Source organism: Drosophila persimilis, unplaced genomic scaffold (assembly GCF_003286085.1).
Source record: "Drosophila persimilis strain 14011-0111.01,24,50 unplaced genomic scaffold, DperRS2 tig00000002-arrow-pilon, whole genome shotgun sequence".
Classification (NCBI taxonomy): domain Eukaryota; kingdom Metazoa; phylum Arthropoda; class Insecta; order Diptera; family Drosophilidae; genus Drosophila; species Drosophila persimilis.
In genome coordinates, this window is record NW_020825289.1 from 13,810,746 (window position 1) to 13,836,284 (window position 25,539).

General features: G+C 46.0%; 3 protein-coding genes across 9 annotated transcripts; 2 read left to right on the forward strand and 1 right to left on the reverse strand.

The window, feature by feature from the left end:
• Positions 1 to 228: 228 nt before the first annotated feature.
• LOC113565066 lies at positions 229 to 1,391 on the forward strand. Of its 2 annotated transcripts, XR_003408420.1 has the most exons (5): positions 229 to 288; positions 344 to 517; positions 578 to 764; positions 824 to 1,216; positions 1,280 to 1,391. XR_003408420.1 is itself a non-coding variant. In XM_026985342.1 (3 exons), exons 1-3 carry the CDS (start codon positions 250 to 252, stop codon positions 797 to 799), a joined length of 435 nt encoding a protein of 144 aa, XP_026841143.1. In that variant the 5' UTR covers positions 235 to 249; the 3' UTR covers positions 800 to 898. The 2 variants fall into 2 exon arrangements, 1 of the variants encoding a protein (XP_026841143.1); XM_026985342.1 differs by lacking the exon at positions 1,280 to 1,391 and having other exon boundaries at positions 235 to 288; positions 578 to 898.
• Positions 1,392 to 1,774: 383 nt separating this feature from the next.
• LOC6593254 lies at positions 1,775 to 2,836 on the forward strand. The gene is made up of 4 exons (XM_002018339.2): positions 1,775 to 1,867; positions 1,932 to 2,090; positions 2,162 to 2,335; positions 2,393 to 2,836. Exons 1-4 carry the CDS (start codon positions 1,817 to 1,819, stop codon positions 2,648 to 2,650), a joined length of 642 nt encoding a protein of 213 aa, XP_002018375.2. The 5' UTR covers positions 1,775 to 1,816; the 3' UTR covers positions 2,651 to 2,836.
• Positions 2,837 to 3,911: 1,075 nt separating this feature from the next.
• On the reverse strand, positions 3,912 to 25,413 carry LOC6593251. Of its 6 annotated transcripts, none has more exons than XM_026987007.1 (10): positions 24,842 to 25,408; positions 14,994 to 15,506; positions 14,589 to 14,927; positions 14,385 to 14,516; positions 14,122 to 14,315; positions 13,791 to 14,047; positions 13,325 to 13,669; positions 12,184 to 12,594; positions 8,208 to 10,521; positions 3,912 to 5,729 (listed from the first exon to the last, which is right to left on the reverse strand). In XM_026987007.1, the coding sequence occupies exons 2-10, from the start codon at positions 15,417 to 15,419 to the stop codon at positions 4,625 to 4,627; spliced, it is 5,523 nt and encodes a 1,840-aa protein (XP_026842808.1). In that variant the 5' UTR covers positions 15,420 to 15,506; positions 24,842 to 25,408; the 3' UTR covers positions 3,912 to 4,624. The 6 variants fall into 6 exon arrangements, with proteins under 6 accessions (XP_026842808.1, XP_026842809.1, XP_026842810.1 ...); XM_026987008.1 differs by lacking the exon at positions 24,842 to 25,408 and adding an exon at positions 17,212 to 17,386; XM_026987009.1 differs by lacking the exon at positions 24,842 to 25,408 and adding an exon at positions 16,607 to 16,628.
• Positions 25,414 to 25,539: the final 126 nt, after the last annotated feature.

Sequence of the window (25,539 nt, forward strand, 5' to 3'; positions counted from 1 at the left end):
CAGTTGCTAGTTTCCATGCGATCGTGATGATGATCGTTCTTCTCTGTTTGCTGGTGGTTTTCCCAAAGGTACGAATCTTTATTTTTTCACGCGCTATACCGATTCAATTCTAAGGACTCTCTTTGGCAGGGATGTATACCCGAATTGGTACTGAAAACAACAAAAATTGAATGCAAAACAAATCCGAAGTTCGTGGAAAATGTCACATGTTACCTCAAGGCGGTAACTTGGGAGAAGTCGCTTGTTCAAATGGACTGTCATCTTAAAGAACCCTTAAGGAATCCAACCGTAAGAAGGAATACTAATTTTTAGTGAATAACATCTGAGAAAAGTTTGCTTGCAGGTACATATGAAGCTATATAAAAAGGACTATAACAACCAGTATAAACCATTTCTGGCGAATGTTGCGTTTAACTTGTGCGACTTGATAGCTGGGCAGGCTTTCCTACCCTACGGCCTATTGATGTGGAAAACATTGAACAAGTTCACGAATGCCAACCACTCTTGTCCTTTTGTTGTAACTAGCACCACAGATTTCTTCCTAGGGACTGAATAACTCTATTATAAACTATTGTAGGGTCATCTCTTCGCGCGGGACATGGTTTTCGAAACCAGCAATTTACCGTCATCCATTCCAATGGGTGCATACTGGATATCCTCGACATTTTTCGAAACCTATTCGGAAGGGAGCAAAGCGAGCTATGGCACTGTTAATTGGTATTGGGAGATCATGCGAAACAAGAGGAAACCAAAAACAATTAAGGGTAAAAGAACTACATTGACCGTCGTGATGGTTTGAATTTAAATTTAAATGTGTACCAAGCATTACCTGATGTTTCAATTAAACACATCTGGCAGCGCTGTCAACCAGCGACCATCTGTCGCGTGATTTATCGAAGCACTGCCATCTCAATTGCGGAACAAAACAAAGCCGCCAAGTCCCTCAGTACTGTAGCAGTGAAATTTGAAACCAGCAGTGAAACCAGAGCCACCAAAATGGACAATCTGGCTGCCACGGCTGACGGAGCTTCTATTTATTCGCGTACACTCGTGTTCTTGAAATGAAAGCATTCATGCCGAACCAACATATCAGGGAGATGTCAGTGAGCGATCGTTCACGAGTGAACTGTTTTAAAATAGGGCTTTTAAATGCTTTAATATGTTCAGTATAAATCAGTTCTGGCCATGTACTTCATAGCACTTGTGGGTATGCATAGTAAGTATAGTCTGTGTAATTCGTAGTTTTCAGAAAATAATTAATTCCGCAATTTGTGGACAGCTCTGTGAACCGTCTGTTATTTATAAAATGAAGAATATCGAATGTTTGGGATGGCGACTACTTCCTACTTCTCGGCGAACCCCTCGTGCAACATAAAGCCCATCAACTGGAACAAATCTGTCGCCAATATGGATGTTGATCTGTTGAAGCCCTTGCCTAATATCTCTGTAAATTATGTTACCTCAATCGGCCCCCAAATCATAACTAATTGATTTTGCTAACTAAGGTACGGATTCAGCTCTTTAAAAGGGACTACAGACCATGCCGGTGGCATTGTTTGGTATGTCCAGTCTATGATACCAGTGATGAGGAAGAATAAAAACTGAATCGTTTTTTATGTTGTAATTTGTTAAATAAATGTGGTTTAAATCGGTTTATAATGTTACCCAAGCTGTGAAGACCAGCTTTGCGTATAATTTAATGTAATTAACAACTAAATTTACATTTAAATATCGTTTAATTGAGAAAAGTAAATTGATTTTTAAATGGAAAACTATATTCACATACGCATCTCGAAATCGGATTTTAGTTTCAATAATGCGTTTGTCAGTGGCTTTACTTGTTGGCGCCTTGCTGATCTGGAGCGTGGTAAAGTAGTTGTTAGATAATTGTTGTAAATAAGGTTTATTTGAACATGTATATTTACTTTAAGTTCTGCGAACCTAAAGTAATATATAAGACGACGAATTTAGAATGCTTCACCATTCCAATGCTCACTGGTAATGCCTCGTGCATCCTGAAGGCCATAAACTGGAATATGGCCGTGGCCCAGATGGATGTGTATTTTCTGCAGCCTGTGAACAATATGACGGTAAGCGAAAGCTGCAACATTTTCCTGTAACTTGAACGCCATAGCCATTGATCTAACTTTTCCGATTGCAGGTTCGTATAAAAGTCTTTAAACGAGACTACAGCAATAAGTATCATCCGTTTTTGGTGGATGTTTTGGTTAATCTATGCGACATTATTGGCCGAAGAAATCATAGCCCTTATGGAAAGTACATGTGGAATCTGCTCAAACGTTATACCAACTTCAATCACTCATGCCCGTTTTTGGTAAGATCGAAAACTGTAACTCTATAGCTGGCATCTTCATGTGACTTTTTATTTCAGGGCTACATGTTTGCACGTGATTTATTCATAGATGAGAGTGTTGTGCCTATTAAGCTGCCATTGGGCTACTACCAAGTTTCATTGACTTCGTTTGAAAACTACAGAGACAAGCCACCCCTATGTCTGGGTACGATCAAGTTCTATGCCCAGTCCATGATTCCAGTGACGTCGAAACGAAATAGAACCAAGCCAATGAACAGAACCAATATCCAGGATACGCTGCAAACCGCCATTATACCCGTACAAATTGGGAATTAAGTGAAATATGAATTGAATATGTTGCATGAGAAAACTTTTTTCGACTTCATTTAAATCGCTTTATAATGTTACCTGTGAAGACCTGTACGTATAATTGAATGTAGATAACAACTAAATGTACATTTAAATATCGTTTAATTGCGAAAAGTAAATTGCTTTTCAACTGGAAACCTATATTCACATACGCATCTCGAAATCGGATTTTAGTTTCAATAATGCGTTTGTCAGTGGCTCTACTTATTGGAACGTCGTAAAATAGTTGTTAGATAATTGTTGTAAATAAGGTTTATTTGAACTTGTATATTTGGTACCCAGTCCATGGTTCCAGTGACATCGAAACGAAATAGAACGATGCCAATGAACAGAACCAATATCTAGGACACGCTGCAAGCCGCCATTATACCCATACCAATTGGCAATTACGTGGAATATGAACTGAATATGTTGCCTGAGAAAACTAATTTCGACTTTATGTAGTTAAGTGCCAGCCGACACCAGCAGATGGCAGAGTCTCCTGTCTCTGGCGGCTTCTGTTTTTGGTTGATGACGGTAAGCTTTTAAATTTTTAAAATTGTATTTTATTGTTTATAATAAATATATATATTTATATACGTAAATTAATATTAGTTTAAGACTCGTTATTATACATATTGTAGGCTGCTCAAGATGCTGATTTTTATTCGCTTTCTGTTTAGCTTCGTTTATCGTTAGACCTTAATCTAGAAGTATATCTTACAAGAAGTGCAACTCTCTTTTCATATTTGTTTGTTTTTGTGGGTCTTAGACTACAAGTTTTATATACGTTTTTCAATCATTGTCTTCCATTAATGTTAGCTATTTTATGTAATGGTGTAGGTAGGAGGTGCTTAACTGTAATTTAGGTGTAGGGGTTTATTAATCATATGAAAAATACTTTTTAGCTTTAAGTATCGAGTGGGGCAGGGTAGGGTCGGAGTTCACAACTTAAAAGTAGGTTCGGTCAGTGCTATGCTTGAATTCTCTTACTCTTAAATGAATGGCATAACAGGATTGCAAATAAAACATACATATAAATGTATAATATTTCACGTAAAGAATATGCAACATGAAACAGCTAAAAGAAACCATAATGACAAGGGACGACGCGACGCGGGCTATATGAATACGCATGGGATATCGGTTAACAAAAATAAATAAATAGACTGTGAACTTAGTGACGAAATACTAGATGAAATAGGCCTTCTTTTCTATTTCTTGATACGTAAAAAGGAACAAAATTATATTCGTAGCTATGCATTCGTATCTCTTCTATTCAGAGTAGTGCATACATACATATACTAGTCAGAAATGAATACGATACAATGCTACTCTCGTAAATTAGGCTAAACATATTCCGCCGCTCCATTCGGGCAGCGGGGGTAATACGAGTAGTTACAACTGGTTTGGGTGTGTGTCTCGTCTTTGCACTTAATGTTTAATGCTAGCTTAGTCGTATAAATAATTTAAATGTAAGATGCTCTTAAGTTTTTTCTTGAAATGTACATATTTGATTCCTTTACAACGCTGTGTCTGTTATTTGTGTGTGTGTGGGTGTGTTGAACAACATTTGATTTTCCCTTTTTCGATTATATGTATAAAAATAAATTTTCTATGCACATCCAACATTGTAGTAATATCAAAGTTTTTTTAGCTTGGCTTTTTGTGAGTGTTTCTTATACTGATTCTATTGCCCTATATCCCAAATTGCTCTTTCCCTTCCCCGTGCCCCATGGGTGGCCAAATGCGACGATTTCAATCGAGAACTGGGAATCTCTAGCAAACTGTTGCTGACGAGCCAAGGCTTAACTATGAAGTCAAAGCCTTGCCGCATGAGCAACACCATTTTTGGATCTGTGATACATTTGCTCAATCAACTGGCGATTCTTAGAAGAAATAAGTGGTCGGCATTATGGTGGCACTGTTCAAAAATCGACCCATTTGGCCACCCATTAGCCCCTACGCGGCAAACAGCTGGGCAGCAGCAGCAGCAGCCGCCTGTTGCTGTTGTTGCTGCTGCTGCTGGTGGTGCTGTTGCTGCTGCTGGGGCGCTACGTTCGCCATTATGGGAATGGCCGTGCCGTCGGCCGTCAGGAGCAGGGTCTGCGTGGGCGCCGCCGAGGTCTGAGGTGCCGGTTCGGCCATAGCCACGTTGCCCGGCAAGGCGATGAGCTGATGCTGGCCGGCCTTGTTCGGATGCGGCACCTGGGTGGCTGCTATGATGCTGCCATCGGCCGACTGCAGCAGGATCGTGTTGGGTGGCAGATTTAGGTAAGTAACCGTTCCGTTGGAGCTCACAGTTTGCAGCTGCAGCGGCGGCTGTTGTGGGGCCGAGGTGAGCAGCAACTGCTGGGCCGCCGGGGCAGTCGCTGCCACTGGCGGTGGTACTGAATGGCATGGGCTGTTCAGGTCGAGGCCATCGTTGTCGGCCGTCGTCCCATCATCCTCCAGTTCGGGCTGCTCCTCGCAGTGCTCTTCGTCGATGATCTCCTCGACCAGATCATCCTCGTGCACCTCCTCGATGAGCTCCTCTTCGTTCTCAATGTAGTTGCCAGCATCAGCGGTGGAGCTTGACGCATTGACGCCCCCTGGGGGTGAGGGTGTGGGCGTGGGCATGGCCAGGTAGTTGTCCCCAGACTTGGCAGTCAGGGCCGTGCCCTTGGGAATACGGAACTTGCGCAGGATTTGAGCGGTGGAAGAGGAGAGATCATCGTCATCCTCTAGATCTTCGTCGAGCTCCTCATCCTCCGCTAGCTCCGCCATTTGTTCCGCCTCTTCGTCAGTCAGTTCCTGCTGCTGTTGCACCTGCTGCTCTGGGGCGACGATGACCTGCCGCTGGTTGCGACTGGGCTGTGAATTGACGCGCAGCAACGTGACACCGCCCGCTCCGGCCTTGGCAGTGCCGTTGATGAGGCTGATGGGCTGATGCTTTCCAGGGCCGCGGGCGGCTAGCAGGATCACCGGCGTCTTTTTGGCTCCGGCCTTGAAGCCATTGATTCCGCTGCCACTCACCACAGAGACACAGTTGCTAGCAGCTCCAGAGCCGACGTTGGCGTTGCTTCCACTGTTCGTGTTGAGGGGAGGAATGAGAGATGAGACAGCATTTGCATTAGTTCTGGGATTCGGCACGGCATGGGACTGGTGGTTGGGGTCGGGCATGGGCATTCTTGTCTTGTGTGTAACAAAGTCGGCAAACTTGTCGACGAAGCTGCTGTTGAGGGTGCCCCTTTGGCTGTCGCTGCAACTTGTGCTGCTGGCTAGGCGCCTAGCACGTGATTTTGATTGTGCCTGCTTCAGGACGATCTCTTCGTAGTAAATGCGATTCGCTTCCGCTTGGCGACGCTGCAAGTCTTCAGTGTTTTGGGTACGGTTCTGGTTCTGGTGGTTCGTGTTGTTGGTGGTGGTGGTATTGTTTTTGTTGTTGGTGATGGTGATGGGTATGTGAATGCTTGGTGTGTATGGCCGCTTGAACATTGCCTTCTGGTTGTTGTTCTTGGAGATGTGGTTGTTGTGGTGTTTAGAAGAACCTGTTGTTGTTCGGTTGTTGTTTTTTGTGATTCATGTCGCATGTTGATGAATTTTCGTGTGCAAATCATAAGAAATAACACAAACAACGGACGAACGAAAAATTATTTTCGTGGGTGAAAAAAGAAAAAAATAAAAAAGAACATTTTCATTAGCAATTTTGCTTCATTCTTCTTAAGTGGTTTCGTTTTGGTAATTTGGTAATTTAGGTAGGCTTAATCACTGTTAATCTGGGTTAGTAAATTATAATTGTACTTATATGTATGACTGATAGCTTTGTGGTAATCGAATGTATGTTATGTGGATGTTGTGTGGATGCCTGCGGATTATTCCCCTCCTCCCCCGCTTTCCATAGCCATTCACACATGCATGTTGCAAATGCAATCCTGGCCTTACCATGTGTATGTTGCCAAACACTGGCACATGCATGTATGAATATTCGTGAGGACAGGACCCTACTATTCCGTTAAGAGATGGTCAAAGAGCCAATTGGTAGAGGGACGACATTCGGTTAGTAACAAAACGAGGGGGAAAAGGGTTACGCAAGAAACACAAAACGAAACGAACAAAAACGAAAAGCGAATAAATAAAAGTACACATACCTTGCACTAAATGTCCAATTTTAATTGATTATGTGTTAAATTTGTTATGTTATATATTGGTTAAGTGTGCTGTGGATCGTTTATACAGCTTTATAGTATTTCATGATGATCGGATCTTTTTTTGATTTTCTGATGTTACACACAAAACACACACACAGAGAGAGGAACAGGCACAACAAGTGATGATGGCGGAATGATTGATTGATTGGTAGATCGAATGGTTGAATGAATGCATCAATGAGCTGAGACAGTGAGTATTATGGGTATATACTTTATATATAAGTATTTTGATGGTTGCCCAGCTCGGCAAACATTGAAAATGGGCTTCCATTTGCGTTGCTTTTTCTCTCGAGGAGGCATTTTCTATATCTATCACTCTTGGCGCTTTCTCTTGTTTCATCGAGAGTGAGTTTATAGTTTTCATTTGATTTGATTAAATTAGATTTTTTTTGGTACTTTGGCTGCAGCTTTCGATGGCGGTTCAGCTTGTTTAAAGGGCTAATAGCACGGCCTCTGATATATCGTAGCTGTTACCGATGATTTCGATATTATGCATACGCGCGTGTTATATTGGTTTGTTTGTTTGATTGATTGATTGATTGGTTGGTTGGTGGGTTGGTTGTGTGTACATAAAATAAAACAAGAGAAAAGAAAGAAAAAGAACAAAATTGCATTGAGGTATAAAACGTATTTGAACATAAACTTATGTCTCGGAACAAAAACCGGGCAACAAGTTGATTACTATATATCACATTAGGAGTTAGGAGTGTTAGGCGGGATAAACGGTGATATTAGGGGATAATTGGATGATGAGGCAGGAAGCAACAAGGCACATTCTATGTACAGCGTGGAGAGTGGGTGAAACAATAAATAAATGCACAAAAATGTTGGCAAATATCGTGGGTAAAAAAAAAACAACCAAGTTCTACTAAATAGTAAATAAGGTTACTCTTAGACGGTACAAAAGAATAATTATACTAAATAAAGTAAAATATGCATAGGACTAAGTTAAAACTAAACTGGTAAATGCTTAATGTACATTTTCGGTGGTTTCATTTCATTTAGCTTTTACTTTTATTTTGTACTTTCATTGTTCTTATGCGTTGTTCTTGTTGCAGTGTTTTTTTAGTAGCATATAGTACAACGGCGTTGATCGACACTAAATACGTGGAAATGGGAAACACAACGGTACACAAGCGACTCGCAGCTTCGCCGCCGACTACTCAACAGATTCAACGGAAAGAGACAGATAGAGGAGCATTTTAGGGATAAGACAGAGAGAGAGATATATATAGAGACAGATACTAGACGAGCGTGTTACACTAGGGAAAATATAGAGAGATACAGAGAGACAGTTCTAGAAAAGGGATGTAGAGTAGAGTAGATTAGGGAGAGAGATTAGCGGAAGTGTTTACCTAATTTCTTTGGTCTCCAGCAGGGACGATGTGTTCACATCGTTCACCGCATTGATCATCGATGTGGGCGAGAAGGGCAGGTGGTACATGGAGCCGGCGTCCAGGGTGTACGCGTCACTGCCCTTGATTAGCAGCTCGTTCTTCAGCTCCATGAACTGTTGGTGCGGATTGTGGGTCGCGAACTGCTGCTGCTGCAGCAGATGCGTCTGCTGCTGCTGTTGGTGGTGGTGATGCTGCTGGTTGTGGTGGTGCTGCTGCTGCGTGTGCGCGTCTAGGGCGTTCGCGTTGAGCGTGGGCTGGAACGTGTACTGCGAGTAGGGACACAGATCGCCCAGCTCCCCCGGTTCCAGCTTCGGTTGGAAGCTCTGCAGGCCATCCGGCGTAAGGATCTGGTAGCTCTGCACCGTTCCAATCACGTGCTGCTGCTGCTGCTGTTGTTGTTGGTGCTGTTGCTCGGCCGTCGCCGGCGTGGCCGCCGCCGTGGAGCTCAGGTAGGTCACGTTCTCCATCTCGTAATGGGGTTGCGACTGCCCCTCCACCTTCACCACTGTCTGCTGCTGCTGCTGATGTTGCACCAACTGCTGCTGCTGCTGTTGCGGTTGGGTCGTCTGGTACGTGGCCGTGGTCGCCTGCGCTCGCTGCTGCGGTGCCGCGGCCGTCGTGTATATCGTTTGACTTCCGTCCAACTGCAGGGGCACCAGGTTACCAGACTGGTCCTGGATCATGATGCTCTGACCGTGCAGTTGTTGCTGGAGCAGCGCCTGTTGTAGCTCCAGCTGATTCGAGTAGATGAGCGTCGTCGTGGGCCCCGTCCCCGCCTGTCCGCCGTTGGGTGTGGTCGCACCGCGCTGCAGAGTCATAGAGCTACTGGCCCCCGGATTGGCCAGGGCCAGCTGAGCGCCACCCGGCAGGATCATTCCGCTGAAGTCCAGCGATGGCAGTGTCTGGAGCTGCTGTGGCTGCGACGTCGTGGGCGCCAGCGTCGTTGTGAGTGTGTGCTGCATGGGTTGCTGCTGCTGCTGCTGTTGGTGCTGGGACTGGGACTGGGAGTGCGGCACGGAGAGGCTCTCCGAGTTCTGGACATCGTCGAGCACGCTGTCAATCTGCGCCAGGCGCTTCTTGGCGGGCGTGCCGGTGGGGGTGCCTGCGTCGCTGGCCTTGGACTTGCGGACACGAGGTGTGCGGGAGGTTCGCGGTCGCTTTGCGGCCGGGGTGCCGTCCCCCTTGAGGGGCGTGATGGTGGCCGATGGCGGCATGGGGACGTCGCCGTGCTTGTCCTTCTTGTGCATCTTCATCTTGTCGGGGCGCGAGAACTCCTTGTTGCAGATGGGGCAGGCGAAGATCTTCCGGTTCTGGCCCTCGTGAAAGAGGTAGGCGTGCCGCTGGAAGCTGTACTTGTTCTTGAACGTCTTGAAGATGTCGTTCTTGGCGCACACCAGGCAGTAGGCCACCCCGTCGATGATGTGCTCATAGCGGGCGATGTCCAGGCCCCGCACACTCATCTTCTCCAGGTACTCGCCCTGCTCGTCCTCGGCAATGACGCGCGTCTTCCGCTTGCGCTTCTGCTTGGCGGCCGCTGCCGATCCCGACTTGGGCACCATGCTAGCGTTGGGCTGGTCTCCGGAGGATGCCTGCTGCGGCTGCTGGTTGGGATCGTCTGTCATGCTAGAGATCGTGTAGGTGACCGCGCCGGCCGCCTGCTCCGCCGCCTCCGCTTCCACCTCGGCCTTGATCACCTGGTACTCTTCGTAGTCCTGCCCCTGGTCGAGGTCCTGCTCCTGCTCCTCGTACTTCACCTGCAGGCCATCGTCATCGTACTTCGCCTGCAGGCCACTCTCCTCGTCATCCTCCTCTACTGGCTGCGGCTCGTACTTGATGATGTCCGCCGCCACGGCACTGCTACCATTGCTCAGGCAGTCGCTGCTCCCCGGCTCGCTCTTGAGCACATGGTACTCCTCGTAGGTGTTCCCATCGAACTCGATGATCGTGCCGTCCGTGTTGACCAGGGCAGTGGTGGTTGTCGTTGTGGCCGCCGGCGAGGCAGCCACCGACACAGGCGTGGGCGTGGCAGGGGCAACAGATGCGGGCATGCCGCCATTATAGTTCTCGAAAACTATGGTTGTTGGGGTCTGTCCGTCCTCCCCGCTGGTGGTGATGTAGTGGTACTGCGGCTGTTGTTGCTGTTGCTGCTGCTGCTGCTGCTGATGGTGGTGCTGGTGGTCATGGGTGGTGTTGGGATCCACGCCTCCGTTCGTGTGGGCGGTGCCGTTCGTGTGCAGGATGGAGGACGAACTAATAGTTGTGACCACATTGTCTTTTGTTTATATATTTTTTTTTGGAAAATACATATTCGGTTTGGTTCATAAAAGATGTGTTTGAATGTAATATTTGCATAAATCAATAAATCAATCGTAATCGTAATCGGAATGGAAATCGAAATCAATCAATCGAAATCAAAACTAATGTAGTGCAAAATGATAACTACTCGTACTTGTCCGTTTGTACATATACTCGTATGTACATATATGTATGTAGGTTGCCTTGGGATATCAATATCCCTTATCCCACACACTATATATACAGTACAGTACAGGACCTTCTTTAGGTATATCAAAAATATATATATATATATAGAGAGAGACAGAGTGAGAGATTGGTTTTTGTTTGTCGGTAGAATTTGTGTGTTTTCGTACTTAGATCTAGTTTATAGCAATCGTAATCGTTACTCTTGTACAGTACTCGCAACGCAATAACTAAACAAATAAAATACATAGTTCAAATACTTCAATAACTGAGTGTAGAACGGAAGACAGCGAAAGTAAAATTTGTGAATTGGCCAAAGTTGGAGTACCCCCCACCCCTTCTAAGGGGAGGGATAGTGCAGTGTTGCCAACGGATAGTGTCTTTGGTTCACAGATAAGAAACAAGAAGAGAAAAAAAGATATTCTATGTATAAAATTAACTTAAAAATTTAATAAAATCCAAATCTAAGAAATAAATAAATAAAAAATGCCAAGTCGCGGCTCAAGTGCTGCCCAATTGTGTGCGCATGATTGAGGAATGGGCAGCACTGTTTCGGCTGAGCAATTGGTCGCACTGGACACCACATGAGCGCGCGCGCATCATTCGTTCGAACTTTAAATAAACATAAACAATAAGCTCTTAAATTAACTAGAAATAATAATAATAATACAAATAATAATTGAAAAACTAAAATCAACAATTTTTGAGCCTTTTTCAACGCGCACAGCACGGAGTTCCCTCTGGGGAAATGATTTGTGCATTTATTTATATATATATGTAGATTTTGTATAATTTTGATGGAAATTTGACATTTGAGAGAAGAGACAGAGACCAATGAAAGTGGAGGAGTGTCGTGTCGGAAAATAAACACGATTATTTAGTTGGAAAAGCATTTGTTCTTGTTAATCAGGTGAGGGTTTCATTTGGGTTTCAATCGATTGAGTGGAGGATGAGTCTGTCTGAATCAATTCGTATGTTTATTTTGAGCACCGCAAATGGAAGAAATAATTATTTTTCTTTACTTTTATCTCTGTTTTTTTTCTGGCAAAAAACAAAAACATTCACATATAATAATTAAAAATTTAAAACAGATCTCCGATATTCTCGATGGATGAATGATTCGGCATGAGATGGAATGAAATGCGGACACTTACGAAATAAAATTGAGTAAATTTTAATTTGAATTTTGGCCAATTTTTGAATGTTAAACAAATAAAACAGATACGAATACTATATATATATATACATATACATATACATATACATATATATGTGTGTGTTGATATATGCGGATCGGTTAGTTCTGAGAGCTTCGACATGACACCAATTACGAGTACACAAAGTGGGTTAAAGTTGAACCAAACACAAAGACTACAACCAACAAACAAACAAAAGGAACATTTAAGTTAAGGAATCAAATCACAACACAAAAAATGATAGAAAAGACACTTACCGGCAGCGTTGTTGTTGGCCACGCTAACAGCAACATTTTGCTGCTGTTGCTGTTGGGGACTGCTTGGGACTGTCGTCTGATATGTGGCTGTGGCAGCCGTTACGGCCTGTCCATTTGCATCACAGAGTATTTCGTTTTGCAGCTGATAGACGTTTCCATCGGTGCTGCCATACTGCTGCTGCTGTTGCGGCTGCTGCTGTGGAATGCCATTGAGAGTGTTGGCTGCCGGCAACATATTGACGTAGAATATCCGCTGCTGCTGCTGCTGCTGCTGATCCTGACTAGATGTGGATGTGGATGCTCCGCCTACTGGAGCTGTTGCTGCTGCTGGCTGACTTAGTTTTGGTATTTTGCCCTCGAACTTGCGCGGCTGTTGCATGAAGGCCAGCGATTGCTGCTCCTTTTTGGCATCTGGAAAATGGCAATCGGGGATATTTTAGTATCTGTTTTAGAGTACAGTTTCCAAAGATGTTTTTTTTGAGTGGTTAATATTTGTTGTAAACACACACACACACAAATATAGATATGAAAGGAGTATGGAGTATGGATCATGGAGGCAGTGGGAATGGAATAAATGGAGGGTTTGGCAGCAGCAGAATCAGAATCGAAAGCAGAACAAACACTGAAGATTGAAGGCCCAGAGACATCATGGAATAGGTTTTAGTAAAACAGTTTTGGTTTTTGGTTAGTTTTAAGCATAGATTTAAAAGCGTGATCGTATATTTGTTGTTGGGAGCACTCTTACAATTATATTTAGAACAGAGCAGAATGGAATCGAATAGAACAGAGCTAGAGGACTTATGTATGTAGGTATCGTAGGTAGGTTAAACACAAGAAACAGATATAAGATACAAGATACAAAGGGAGAACCGCACGACAAGTGACAGATGCAGGATGGGGCTAAAGTTTTATTTACATTTATCGGGGACTGTCGAGGCCACGGGTGAGTGGCCTTCGACCCATCCACGCGGAGGAGTCAGTGGGTGGGGGAATGCTGGAGGCTGGAGAGTCTGGGAAGGATATGGATACTGAGAAGATCTGGATCTGGATGATGGGATCACGGTGATGATGGATTGATGATCGAATTGCGGTGGTTATATGGATGCAGTGGTGCAGTCGCTAATTAAGCTGCTGCTCTCACCTCCATCGCTGCTAACCGCCGCCGCATTTGGTGTCGCAATTGTGGTTGCTGCCACTAAGGCTGCTGCAGCCGGAGACACTGCAGAGGACGGGTCCTTTTTTCGCTTGGACGGCGTTTTGCGGGTCGTCGAGTTGCCCTTTCCGCGTCGTCCACCACGCGACGTCGAGGATGTGGAGGAGGCCGGCGACGCGGAGCGCTCGTCCTTGGTGCGTGGACTGCGGCCGCGGCTGCTGTTCCGCGAGTTGGTGCGACGGTGATGGGAGGCTAGCCAGTCATCGTCGTAGTCCGCATCGTACCGCCGCTTCGCCTTGCGTCGCTTAAATTCCTCCTCCTCGTCATCGTCTTCTGCAGAGATCAAAAGAGAGACAGAGACAAAGAGAGCGAGAGAGAGAGAGAGAGCGGAAGAAAGGGAAGAGATTGAGGGATTTTAGGTCAGATCTCGAAACTCTACAACTGGCCTACACACCTGTCCCATCGTCCATGTACTCAAGCAGCTCCTGCTTGGTCTTGAAGTCCGCAGGACTTTGGAGACTGACAGCATCCTCGTTCGGATAATCGCCCTCGATGCCCAGATCGCCCGTGTCCAAGGTAAGCACGCTCTCCTTCAGCATGGCCTTGACGTCGTCGGGCACATTGGGATTCTGTTGGATCTCGTCGAGATCCAGGTCGGGATTGCGCTCCTTAAAGCTCTTGGCTATGGTGGGATTGCATTGCTTCTTCATTCTGCATAACAAAGGAGAGGTAGGGGTATAGTCAATGCGGGGGAGTCACGGAACCTGCATGACTGGGAAACCTACTTCTTATCACACAGGAGGACATCGAGGTGGGGCGGCAGCGGTGCGGCTGTGACCGTTGTACCGCCGAGGGGATCCTCCGGATGCCGGCCCACATCCTTGCCCTCCATCCACATGTCGTAACGGTCGCTTTGGAAGCGCTTCACGAACGTGTCCATGGAGATCTTGACCATGTCGTTGCTGCACGTGCACTGAACCTGCAATAGAAGGTCGACCCGCATGAGTGGGAGCTGTCCTGAAGTGGTGGGGGGAGGATCTATGTTTACCGCTCGCTTGCCGTATTCGATCCAGCGCTCCATGGCAAAGTTTGTGGACTCGGCACAGTTGAAGCCGTGATTGAAGCCCGCATGGTAGCCAAACGGGAAGGTGATCATGATCTCGCCCGACTCCTGGGTGATCTGCAGGATGGAGGGGATGGAGGATGGGGGTGTCTTAATGGGGACTATCTCTCAATTTGAAAGGAAGCTAACCTTGCTAACGGGGACATTGTGCTGCTTAAGGATCTGCGGCGATATGAGCGTCATCTTATGGCGCAGATACGCATTGCAGTTCTTGTAACTGGCCGGGAAATACTGATTGGCCACCTTCTCCAGCCGGCGGCCATACGCCGGTGGCACGACATACCACGTCTTGGCTGCCCCAAAGTGGAGATAGTTGATCGAATAGAGGTCCATGTCCTCGGTGTGCCACGCGAACGTTGTCTTCCACATGCCAAAGTAGAGATAGGCGGTGTTCACGCCGTCTATCTGGATGTTGTAGTCCTTGTTCACGTAGTCCAGTATCGTGCCCAGTCTGTTGATGTTCCAACTCTGCAACACAACAGCCAAAGGTTGCAAACGAACGATCGGTCACAAAGCCCCCAAAGAAACACTTACATCCTGGTCGGGATCTGTGATGCTGCCACTTACATCGGCCCCATAGATGGGCGCCACATAGGTGATGTTCTTCCAGTACTTTCGCTCGAGATCCTCGTAGTCGAAGTGCTTCGGTGTGGCGTAACGCTCGGTGCTGGCGAGGTCGCTGAACTGTTTCACCGTCAGCGGCTTCTTCTGTATGTTGATCTGTTGGTAGTAGCCCTGTTTGCCCGTCACCACCTGGCAGATGGGCGCCGGAATCGTCACATTCAGGGCATCCAGATCGGCATAGCCGCTGCGCCGCGGTATCCACTCCGCTGGCGGCACCACCTTGGCCAGGCCGGCCTTGTGGGCGCCCTGTGATTCCATGTAGGCTACGTATTTGGGAAAGTCTTTGAACTCCTCCCAGGTGGGTCGGAAGACCATGATGCGCGGTATGTCGGACATATTTACTTGAGCTAATAGCCCTGCTCTCGCTCTGTCTGTCTTCTCTTCTTTCTCCTAATTTCTCCTGCTTCTGCTCCGATCCTGGAACTGTGATAAAAGGCAGAGAGGCATTAAAACTCCCGCATTCATCAGATATAGCACTCTATCTCAAGGCTCTGACTCTGGCTAAATGCATTCGGAGAGCCCATTAATCCGAAGCAGATGCCTCCTGCCTTTGCCTGCCTGCTTGCTCCGTCGCTGAACGCTGAACGATCGCATCGGATCGGATCGGTGCGGTGCGGATCGTTCTGCCTGCCACAAAGCAAACAGAAAGAGAACAGCTGCAACTTTTTCGTGCGCCCTTTTTTTCTGAATGGGCGAGGCAGCAGCGACGGCGACAGCGACGAGGGTGGCAGGGGCAACAGCAGGCATTCGTGCCGTTGATAGAGGCTGGCAGGATATGCAGTTGGTTGTGTGCCTCTGCCACTGTTTGAGCAGAGGATCGATCACCGGATCGTGAAGCATTCTCCGCTCTCCTCAAATGCTAGACAACAGCAGCAGGCATACCCATTCCCCTTCTCTTTATGTTTCTGGATAAAACCCATACAAAAAGAAGTGCAATGATCTTAAGGACTAGATATTGTATCGTTAGTACTAGAATGGGTTCGTATCATATATCATATCATATCATATATCCTTAAACTAGCTGGAAAAGAAAGAAGCTGAAAATCGTAGAGTATATTTCGAATATGGAAGAATTTGTTAAATAAAAAGATGTTTTTCTTATGTTATTCCATGAGAAATCTATGAAAATATTAGACAATTATCTTAGATCCGTCAGAGAACTTATCCGGATAATTTCATCATTCAATTTAGTTGTTAGATGAAAGCTGATTATAGCCAATTTAAAAGAAATCCAAATTTGATAATTCATCGGATTCCTTTTAAATACTCTCCAGAAATACTCTGGTAAACCGATTCCGTATATAAAGACACATTAAAAGTATTTGATTTCAGGTATACTTTTCTCCCACTATAGCATTTCGCAATTTTTCGCAATGTATTTCTGTATACACCAAAATGCCAAAAGGATGCCCCGCAATAAATCATGCCAGAGAAGGGGCAGGCAATTAATTAATGCCCAGGACCCTTCCGCATCCTTCCCAAATAGAAAACGCCCAATAAGCAATAATCTCACATCTGTATACTTGTATTAACAACTTTTCCGGTTTCCGCTTGTTTTTTTTATTCCGTTTTTCGATTTTACTGTCACCATAAACAGATTGAAAGCTCTGCAGCAGCAGCAGCAGTCAGAAAAGGAGCGAGGACAACCAACGCCGTGCGAGACATCCCAGCGCGAACTAGATGAAAATTTACGCAATTTTGGGCCACGCAGAAAACTGTACCACCACCCGATGAGGCTTCGATGTGTGCGAGAGAGAGAGAGCGACGGAGAAGAGAACGAAGCAGCAACGATGGGCAGGGGAAATGGAAGGGGAGGGGCAAAGGAGAGGGGGAACGATGACGAAGGATAATGACGAGTGCGCAAACCTATTTGCTAGTTGGGTTCGTTAGTGTTTTCATATGGAGAGAACGAAACAGAGTAGACACAGGAGCAGGAAAGAGAGAAAGAGAGAGAGAGAGAGAGAGAGGACCAGGCAGGATACACAGAGGGCTATACAACATAATGGGCGAGTGGAGAAATCAACGAGTGAAGGGGGCGAGTGATGAGTGGGATATGTGTGTGTGTGTGTTTACAGGAGTAGCTGTGTGTGTGTGTTGTTTGTATGGAAAGATGAAATTTAGAACTCACTTGTGATGTGCTTCGATGAGTTTTTGTTCGTTTCGTTTCGTGTCGTTCTTTTTTATTTATGGTTTATTTTTCTGAGGTCCTTCGTTTCGCTCGCTCGCTGTGTAAATCCCAACAAAATGGCAAAGAATTCAAGTATCTCAGCGGTGGTCCAAAGAGGGAGCAGTGGTTTCACTGCTCTATAATGATTCGTAGTTTATTGCACATTATTTTATCTGCATTTGCAAATAAAAAATATCTCTATATTTGCTTGTTTTTTTTTTATTCTTTCACAGAACTTTTTGGTTTCACAACTTCTATTTAGTTTTCGTTTAAACAAACTGATGAATTGATTGGTTTTAATTTGTTGTTTTAAACTTTTTGTAAATGTTGTCCTGCAACATTTGGTTATCAAATGGCGTCGTTGTCTTGCGTTTTCCAGAGTCTTTGACTCGGGTTTCTTTCTTTCGTTTTTGTGTGTGATATTTTGCGGGACGGGGGGCGGTGGCTCACGAGAGTATCAATATATATGTATGGCCTGTATGTATATATAGCTATGTATCTGGCTCTTATATGCGAACTATAAACACACACGGCGAGCGCGGACCAGCGGCATGTCTGAGCTGTTCGAGCTGCGAGAGAAAACTGAACCACAGCCTGATGCCAGGACGATGGCGACGCAGTCGTCGATGGAACAACTCGCTCGCTCGCACGCACACACACAGATACTCGCTCACGCAGGCAGCCACATACACGCACACAAATACAGCACACAGGAGCTGGAGAGCGTTGTCCTTTTAATGCGAATGCTTTGGTAAAGCATAATTTGAAAGGAAAATTGGTATAGCGATGGCAGGAGAGAGATCCAGCGACAGAGCGAGAGCAAACAAGTTTGGCAGGATAATGGATGGAAGAGGAAAAATGTGGAAAAGCGGCAGTTGGCAGTCATCTCCGTCCCCTGAGGGCTCACCGGTCCCTCCATCCACATCCATATCCACATCCATCTGTCAAACAATGCATTTTCCTTTTTCCTTTTGGCAAACTGCTTTTCTGTTCATTGCGAAAACGAGACGTGCCGAATGGAAAATGCATTCATTCGCCATTGGAAACGCTCTCGCCTCGCACTTGGGCTCCCCCTTAGGTCACTCCTTCGCTCCGTCTCTCTCTGTATCCTCTCTCTATCTCTAGTTTCATCCTGCCTCTCTGACTAAGCCGAGGCAGAGAAATCGCAAGGGGCTTAGTCCTCATTAGGGATTGTCTGGGCCTCGTATCCCATATAATATTTTTGGCGAGGATCTGCATAATCTCGGACTTACAGTTCGGGGATCGGAAATCAGAGGCAGGTAAAAGAAGGGTAGCCCTCCTAACGGTAGGAGTCCACTTGAGATGTGGACCATGCCGAGCACTTGAAAAGGTGTCGTATGTCATGAAATTGGATGTCTGTATACTTTTAAAATACATCCAAGAAATAAAACTGAAAGAACAGCCATCGGAAAACCCCGTTTTAACATCTCTTTTTAGAAGGTATGCGATCTTGAGAGAAAGATCTTGCAGCATCAGATGTAATGCAATTATCTTTTTTGTGATTTTTTTCTAAGTGGATGGGTTTAGCTTTGTAATCTGGGAAATGATTAGATAAAACAAAAAATACAACGCATAAGCAAGATCAGTTAGTACATCGTCAGATCTTTGATAAGAAATGCAGCCAAGAAACAAGCTCTGTTATCATATGATCAGATTGGAAAAAGGTGAAAACCTTAGGGAGACAGTCTCTACCACTGTGATCCCTGTATGCATCTGTCCAAGTATTTAGCATGGAAATTAGCACATCTGCGATTGGAAAGGATAACTCAAACTGCAGTAATTACGTCAGAGCTGCAAGTTTCCCCCTGTTCCGGGGAGAGAAAACCCATACAAAAAGAAAAACAGACGGACCATAAAGAACTTTTTTAAATGAAACAAGGCGAATGGGAAAGAAACCGACCGAACAGAGCAATTATGACAGAATGAAACGGCGTACGAAATTCTGAGAGGAGAAATATAATTTACAACATGTCATTAGCCGGGCAACGCCTATGCAGGAGAGGGGGAGAATGGAAAGAGTGGAAGGGGAGGAGAAGGAGTCGTACTCCGCGTGGGGAGCGGGCGAACGGCAGGATCAAAGCGTGACCAGAAGAGAGACCCGTGTGCGCAGAATGAAAGGAATGGGCCACACTGCGCTGCAGGACTACAACGAACAACAAGAAAAAGCGACTGGGAAACGCAGCTATGGGAGTGAGAGTGGGAAAGAGAGAGTGAGAGTGCGAGTGCGAAGGGGAGCCACACAGATCCTGCGAGACTGAAATTACTTGTTTTTCAAAAGTAGCTCAAGCGGAACGAACCGACAGAGAGGGAGAGAGAGAGAGAGAGGAGGAGAGGGAGAGGCGGAGAGCTTATGGAAGCGAGAGCTTGGACGAAAACAGCGAGAATGACCAGACGGCGGCGTCAACTTCCGGCAGGACATACATATTCACGCACACACACACACATAGACAGAGAGCTGCATTTGTGTACACAATGTGGTCATTGACTGAACGGTAAAAAGCGAAAACAGGAACCAACAACAACTGCGGTAGTAGCAGAGGAGCAGCCGCAGCAGCAGCAGCAGCAGCGATGACGTCGTCAAAAGAACACACGTAGAGAGTGCCATAATGCGCGTCCCCTTTTTCCACATTCCCATTTCCCATTTGTGCATCTACCTCACGAACACACACGCACGTATGCCTCTGCTCCTTTAGTCCGTGCATGTGCATGTGTGTGTGCTCGGCCGTGTCTCGTGTGATTTCACAAAGCATTTCTCTAATACAATTTCTCATAAAATTTCAATTCGAGCCTTGCGCCTCAGCTGCGACAACAACTACAAGATTATTTATGCTTTTTTTCATGTTCCTGCTCTTGCCGCTGCTCCTGCTCTGAAGCTGGCGCTGACGCAGCGACTGCTTTGCAGTTGTTGTTTTATATCCTTTTGTGACGACTAGCACGCGCGTTCACATCGGAAATTAGGCACAGTGGGGAAAAAAGTGTGTGCATAAATTAACAAAAAAAATATGTTATTTTATGGATATTTTTTAAGGTTATTGGTGATTTTATGATATTTAATTATGTAGAAAAGTCTATTCACCTTTACATCTGTACTCTCTAGTTTTCATAATTTTTTTACATAATTTTTCATACTTCTCAAACGAGTGCGCAACATATTTTATCGGTACTACTTCTTATACAGTTATCTATACGTTTTTTATTTTGGGTTTTTTTGGAAGCCACAAAGATTGTTTCACCATTTAACGCACTCTACAATTTTCGATAGAACGCCAACCACTGTGCATCAGCGTCGACATCGACATCGACCCGACCAAAAAGCAAAGCACGCGTCCCCTTTTTCAAGTTTCCCTTTTGTTGTCCTTTATCTCAATTGCACAACTGTTTGGCTTTGCCGTTGCCTTTGCCTCGTTTCTGCCTGTTCTATGTCCTGTGTCCTGTGCCTCTCTTTGTGTCTCTGTCCTCCTCCCTTTGCGTTGGTTCCTGTGCGGTGCCGCTTGACGCTTGCCGTTGTTTTGTTTTTGCTTTTGCGTTCGTTACATTTTATGTTCGCTCTATGCGTGTGTACTCGGGTGTGTGTGTCTGTATGGGTGTCCTCATACTCGTAGCGTCCATTACTTTTTGTTATTGTTGTGTATTAAAGTTAAAGGAAAAGGTATGATGAAAAAACTGACGACAGACAGAAAAAGAGGCAACGTTCAAAGCGCATGACAACTTTACAGTTGCAGGCTTTCAGCCCACTCTCTCTCTCTCTCTCTCTCTCTCTATTATTCTCTGGCTTTAGTTCTCTCTCTTGCTCAGTGTTTTCTGTTGTTTGGTCCCTTTCTAGCTGCCGTTCTCTCTCAGCTGCCGTACGTACGCCCAGCAGCTGCCGCCGCAATCTAATTAATTCTCTTTTACGACGTCCGCCTCGTCCGCCATTGTTCGGTTGGGTTTCAACGTTTTTCGCATCTCAGCGTCCGTCCCGTCCCCCCTGCCCCTTCCAGTTTTATTGGTCAGCCATTGTCGCCATTTTGAAAAGCGCAAAGCAAAGCGGTAAAATTATATCAAAGTACATATACAAAACGGTAAACTTGTCATCTTTTCAGTAGGCGCGTGCTCAAGAGGCGTGCACTTGGACATCCCATCCCGCAGGATGAAAGTAAAGGAAACAGCAGCGAGAGGAGCCGGAGTCGCTTTCCTTGGTATCCTCCAAACATAATGCTCCAGATTCAGATCTGTTGCTGATGGGCAAATGTAGAACGAGAACGAGGACGAGGCCACTCTATGACTACCACTTGCTCAAACCGAGCGACGTCTTAAAGAAGGTCAAGTTCTGATTAAAATGGAACACAAAGGCCAGGTTTGGATCGATACAAAAGAAATTCCGATTTTTTTTAGAGTTGAGAAGATAAATCCCATTTCTAGGGAAGAGCACAATAAGGAATCTCTTCCAATATTACTTATTTTTTCTCAATTCCTTTCGAAAGAAATCTTTCATCGCAATCTAGAACCCATAAAAGAAGGAAGCAATGATCAACAGAGCTTCAAAATTTATTCCCATATTTTCCCTAAATTCTGTGCCAGTAATGCTCCAATCAGATCCTAACCCTGCACAACATCATCATCTAAAGTTAAAGTTAAGTTCAACCCTTCAAAATGCTGCGAGTAAAGGCATTCCATTCCATATTCGGATATCTGATTGGGTCAATGCCATAACGTAACCCCACACTTGTATTAATTACACATACCCTCTTACAATCCTCAATCGGCCCGAAGCACCCACCCACCCATGAGAATCCTCAACCTGTTGAGCTACCAACTTGTTACCACTTCGTCCCGTTGTTGAGGGTTGTCCGTGCACCTGACTTGCACGGGACTCCCCGAATTGCCGGATGGGATCTGCGGCGAAAACACCACCTACCATGGCCGTAGTCGTAGTCCTAGTCCAGGTCGTAATCGTAATCGTCACCGTGGTCGGTGTGGGCAAACAATGCGAGTGAGTGCTCATAAGCGCCGCTTCTACGGGGGTATGTTTATGTTTTATGAATGGGAGCGCGCGGACGGACGCTCCTTGCTCTAACTACCACCGAATCCACTGATTCCCGGCACTGTTTTGGTTTTTGGTTGCGTATTATTATTATTTTTTTTTTTGGAAAACCCCTAAAATTGACGAAGACGTTGTGTGGATGGATGACATGCCGGCACAGGCACACGGCACACGCCACCAGTACATCATGGAAGGTGGTGGGTTAAAACACATGAACGGAGACCGGAGACCAGAGGCCAGAGACCGAAGACCAGGAGAGCGGATGCGGTCGGTGCCAGAGACAGTCTGGCTGTGTGCTGGGGTTGCTTTCCATTTGTTTACTTTTTCTTTTGGGGGGTTTTCCCAACGTCCTTGCACCTACAGAAGGCCACAGAACAGAACCAGAGCCAGTGCTCTGCGTGTGAGCGGAACCACCCCGTGCGCCATGTGGCCCAGAGTGCCAGTGCGCCAATATGTAGGTCGGTGGTTGCTCCGGCCTTGGCTCTGACTCTGGCTCGGGCCATGTCTCTGTCAGAATCGGTGGTGATTCCAAAAATATACCCAGACATGTCTAAGGGTTACTCTGCCGCACACACTTTTTGTTTATAAACATTGCGCAAAAACAGCTGACTTTTGGCCATCCATCCCCCAATCGTCGAGTGCGTCGTCGAGTGGGTAGGCTCGGCAGAATCCGGAAGGAGAGGAGTGTGGAATGCCCCAAAAATAGCAGTGCCACACCTGCACGCACAGTACTTATTCGAGCGGGCAGCCAGGCAGTCAGAGCCCCTCTTGCTCGGAAAGAACAAACGAGTGAGTGAGAGCAGCTGTCTAGGACTCAGCACCCGAGGACTGTAACGACAGATGTTGGCTGTAAATGCAGTGAAAATGTGTGTGCAGCGATGTCTAACTTTGAGATGCAGCCGGCCGTTGCAGCCCGTTGCCCGGGAACAGCAGAGCACAAGGCTAAACCCGAGACAGTAGGGATCATGAGGCACGGTCTGGCCGTTCTGCCTGCTGTTGCATTGATTACTTCGTATCGGCGGTCGGGGTCCGGCTGTAACATCTGTCCTGGCCTGGCCTTCCTTCTCAACGTGAGTCCTTTGGGTCCTCTCTTGTGGCATGTGCCACATAGATGGACTAGACCTGACATCTGCCTTCGAATGTGGCACCCAATTCGATTGATTGTCTGAGGGTGTTACTGACTCTGCTCTGTGTGTGTGTGGGAGAATGGCTAGGATACCGAGAGTTTTATTGGACCTACAACGATGCCAACGATGCAGGCCCTAATGGCAGCTGCTCCAGCATCATCTGCATGATCCAAATGCTGCCTCTCTCTTCGTTTCTTTGCCCCCAAAAAACAGCCCAAACCAGCATAAAAAACTTCAACATCCACGAAGGAACAGCTTTCCAAACACATTCTCTCACAGCTGTAACCCAATACCAGAACCCGTAGGACCTGGGATAGGGATAGGACATACAGGAAGAGGGGACGACGATTCCCCCCAATCCATGGCAGACCCCAAAAGAGGGAAAAGTTTCAAATTGCATTCTGAACAACTTGTGTCGGAGGGACAGAAACCGGTATCACACGCACACGCACAGGACAGGCATAGGACTTTACACCCGATCCTGATCCCGATCGCGGAACGGAGTGAGAGATTACATAAAAGTTTCAGACGAAAGGCGGAACGGAACAATAACTGTAACAACATTTTGAGATTTCCGCTTGGGGCTTCTGGTTACCGTCAAGAAGGATGTGCGGAAAAAATCACAACTTCCCTGACATTCCCCTTCCTCCCCATGCAGGCAGCTGCATTGCGCCGTGCCCATTGTGAACTGTATTTGCGCAGGCGTACATTGAACTTTGGTCCTACCTACTATCCATCCATCCATCCATGCATCGTTTGAAGGCAGGTAACATTCAGACGCTGCTGCTGTCTCCGAACCGACCCAGACGCTCAGACACTGCGGCAGATGTTTCTCTTGACGGCTGCCTTGCCTTTGTCGCAGGTCAGTTGTTTGTGCCCCGAAAGAGTTGATTTCGTTATCCTGTCTGGTTCTGCCTTTATTTGGTCCTCCTCAAACATTTGTTTTGTCTTTGTTTGGTTAAAAGGAGTCATTACCCGAGAATATCGGGCATTTGTGGTATTGCGAGAAGCACTACTGGGTAGGGGCGTAAGCCGCACGGTTCTCATGGGTACAGCAGAAGAAGAAGTTCTTGCGGGCAGGGACATAGTCGAAAAGTTCCTTTTCATCCGATACACAATGTAGTGTGTTTTTCATGGCAAGAACTTTTCAAAGTCACTTTTCAACCCATCCCCCATCCCAAACACCACCCCTTGAAAAGTTCGCCCCAAAGTTAATGCAATTAATTAAAGGCCTAAAAGGGCGAGTAATGCAATGACTGGGCCCGAACCACAAAAACCAGAAAGAGAGAGAGACAGAGTGAGAGAGAGAGAGAAATAAAAGCGGCGAATAAGCCATTTTCAAATTGAAAAATCGATTTTGCACAGAAAAACGTAATTGGAAGACCCCCCCATAGATGTTTGTTCCCGTTGCAAAACTTACCCGCTTCTCCTCCGATGATGCACTCTGGTCCCCTTTGTAGACACCTTTTCACATGCTTTGGGCCGATTCTCCACTGATTTGTAGCAAATTTTGTTCCAGATTTTAGCAAAGTTTATTCCAGGTAAAACAGCCGCACACTGTACGGTACGAGGAGCAGGCAGGAGGAACGGAACACTTGGCGGCGGCGGCGTACGTGACCGAGAATATGTGTACCGTTCACAATAGACGCGTGTGTGGACGCAGTTTTATTTACAATAGATTAGCTGCGCGCTGCACATGTCTGTGTCTGTGTGGAATTGTAGTTGTGGGTGGATGGCACTGCCTAGTGGCAAGAGGAGGTGCAACGGCGGAGTCAGTATCGCTGGCTTTAGCTTTTAACTGTTTTGGCATTTATAAATGTAAGCAAACAATTTTCTAGCCCGTGTGTAGCAGGCATTCCTATAGGAAGATGAAGATGGCTGCTTATCAAAAGCGTCTCCTCTCGAGGCACCACACATAAAACACTGGTTTTAAGTAAATTTTAAATGGCAATAGTGAGCAGCAGCAATCCGAGAAAAACTTTACGCTCAATAATCTCCTCAAGAACGTTATTTTGGCTTTTTTATTTAATTTTTGCGAAAATTCTTTTTCGTGATGCAAAAATGAATAGTGCGGCCAGCTTCCAAACGGCACGAAATACCTTGCAGAAAATAGTATTA

Bases quoted from the DNA above. Each gene is read 5' to 3' on its own strand.
- LOC113565066 (XM_026985342.1), top strand. From the start codon at position 250: ATGGACTGTCATCTTAAAGAACCCTTAAGGAATCCAACC. The intron at 289-343 runs GTAAGAAGGAAT...GTTTGCTTGCAG, and splicing joins AACCCTTAAGGAATCCAACC to GTACATATGAAGCTATATAA. The intron at 518-577 runs GTAACTAGCACC...AAACTATTGTAG, and splicing joins ACCACTCTTGTCCTTTTGTT to GGTCATCTCTTCGCGCGGGA.
- LOC6593251 (XM_026987007.1), bottom strand. From the start codon at position 15,419: ATGTCCGACATACCGCGCATCATGGTCTTCCGACCCACCTGGGAGGAG. The intron at 14,316-14,384 runs GTAAACATAGAT...CTTCTATTGCAG, and splicing joins TCGAATACGGCAAGCGAGCG to GTTCAGTGCACGTGCAGCAA. The intron at 10,522-12,183 runs GTAAGTGTCTTT...TATAAACAAAAG, and splicing joins GGCCAACAACAACGCTGCCG to ACAATGTGGTCACAACTATT.
- LOC6593254 (XM_002018339.2), top strand. From the start codon at position 1,817: ATGCGTTTGTCAGTGGCTTTACTTGTTGGCGCCTTGCTGATCTGGAGC. The intron at 1,868-1,931 runs GTAAAGTAGTTG...ATTTACTTTAAG, and splicing joins CCTTGCTGATCTGGAGCGTG to TTCTGCGAACCTAAAGTAAT. The intron at 2,091-2,161 runs GTAAGCGAAAGC...TTCCGATTGCAG, and splicing joins AGCCTGTGAACAATATGACG to GTTCGTATAAAAGTCTTTAA.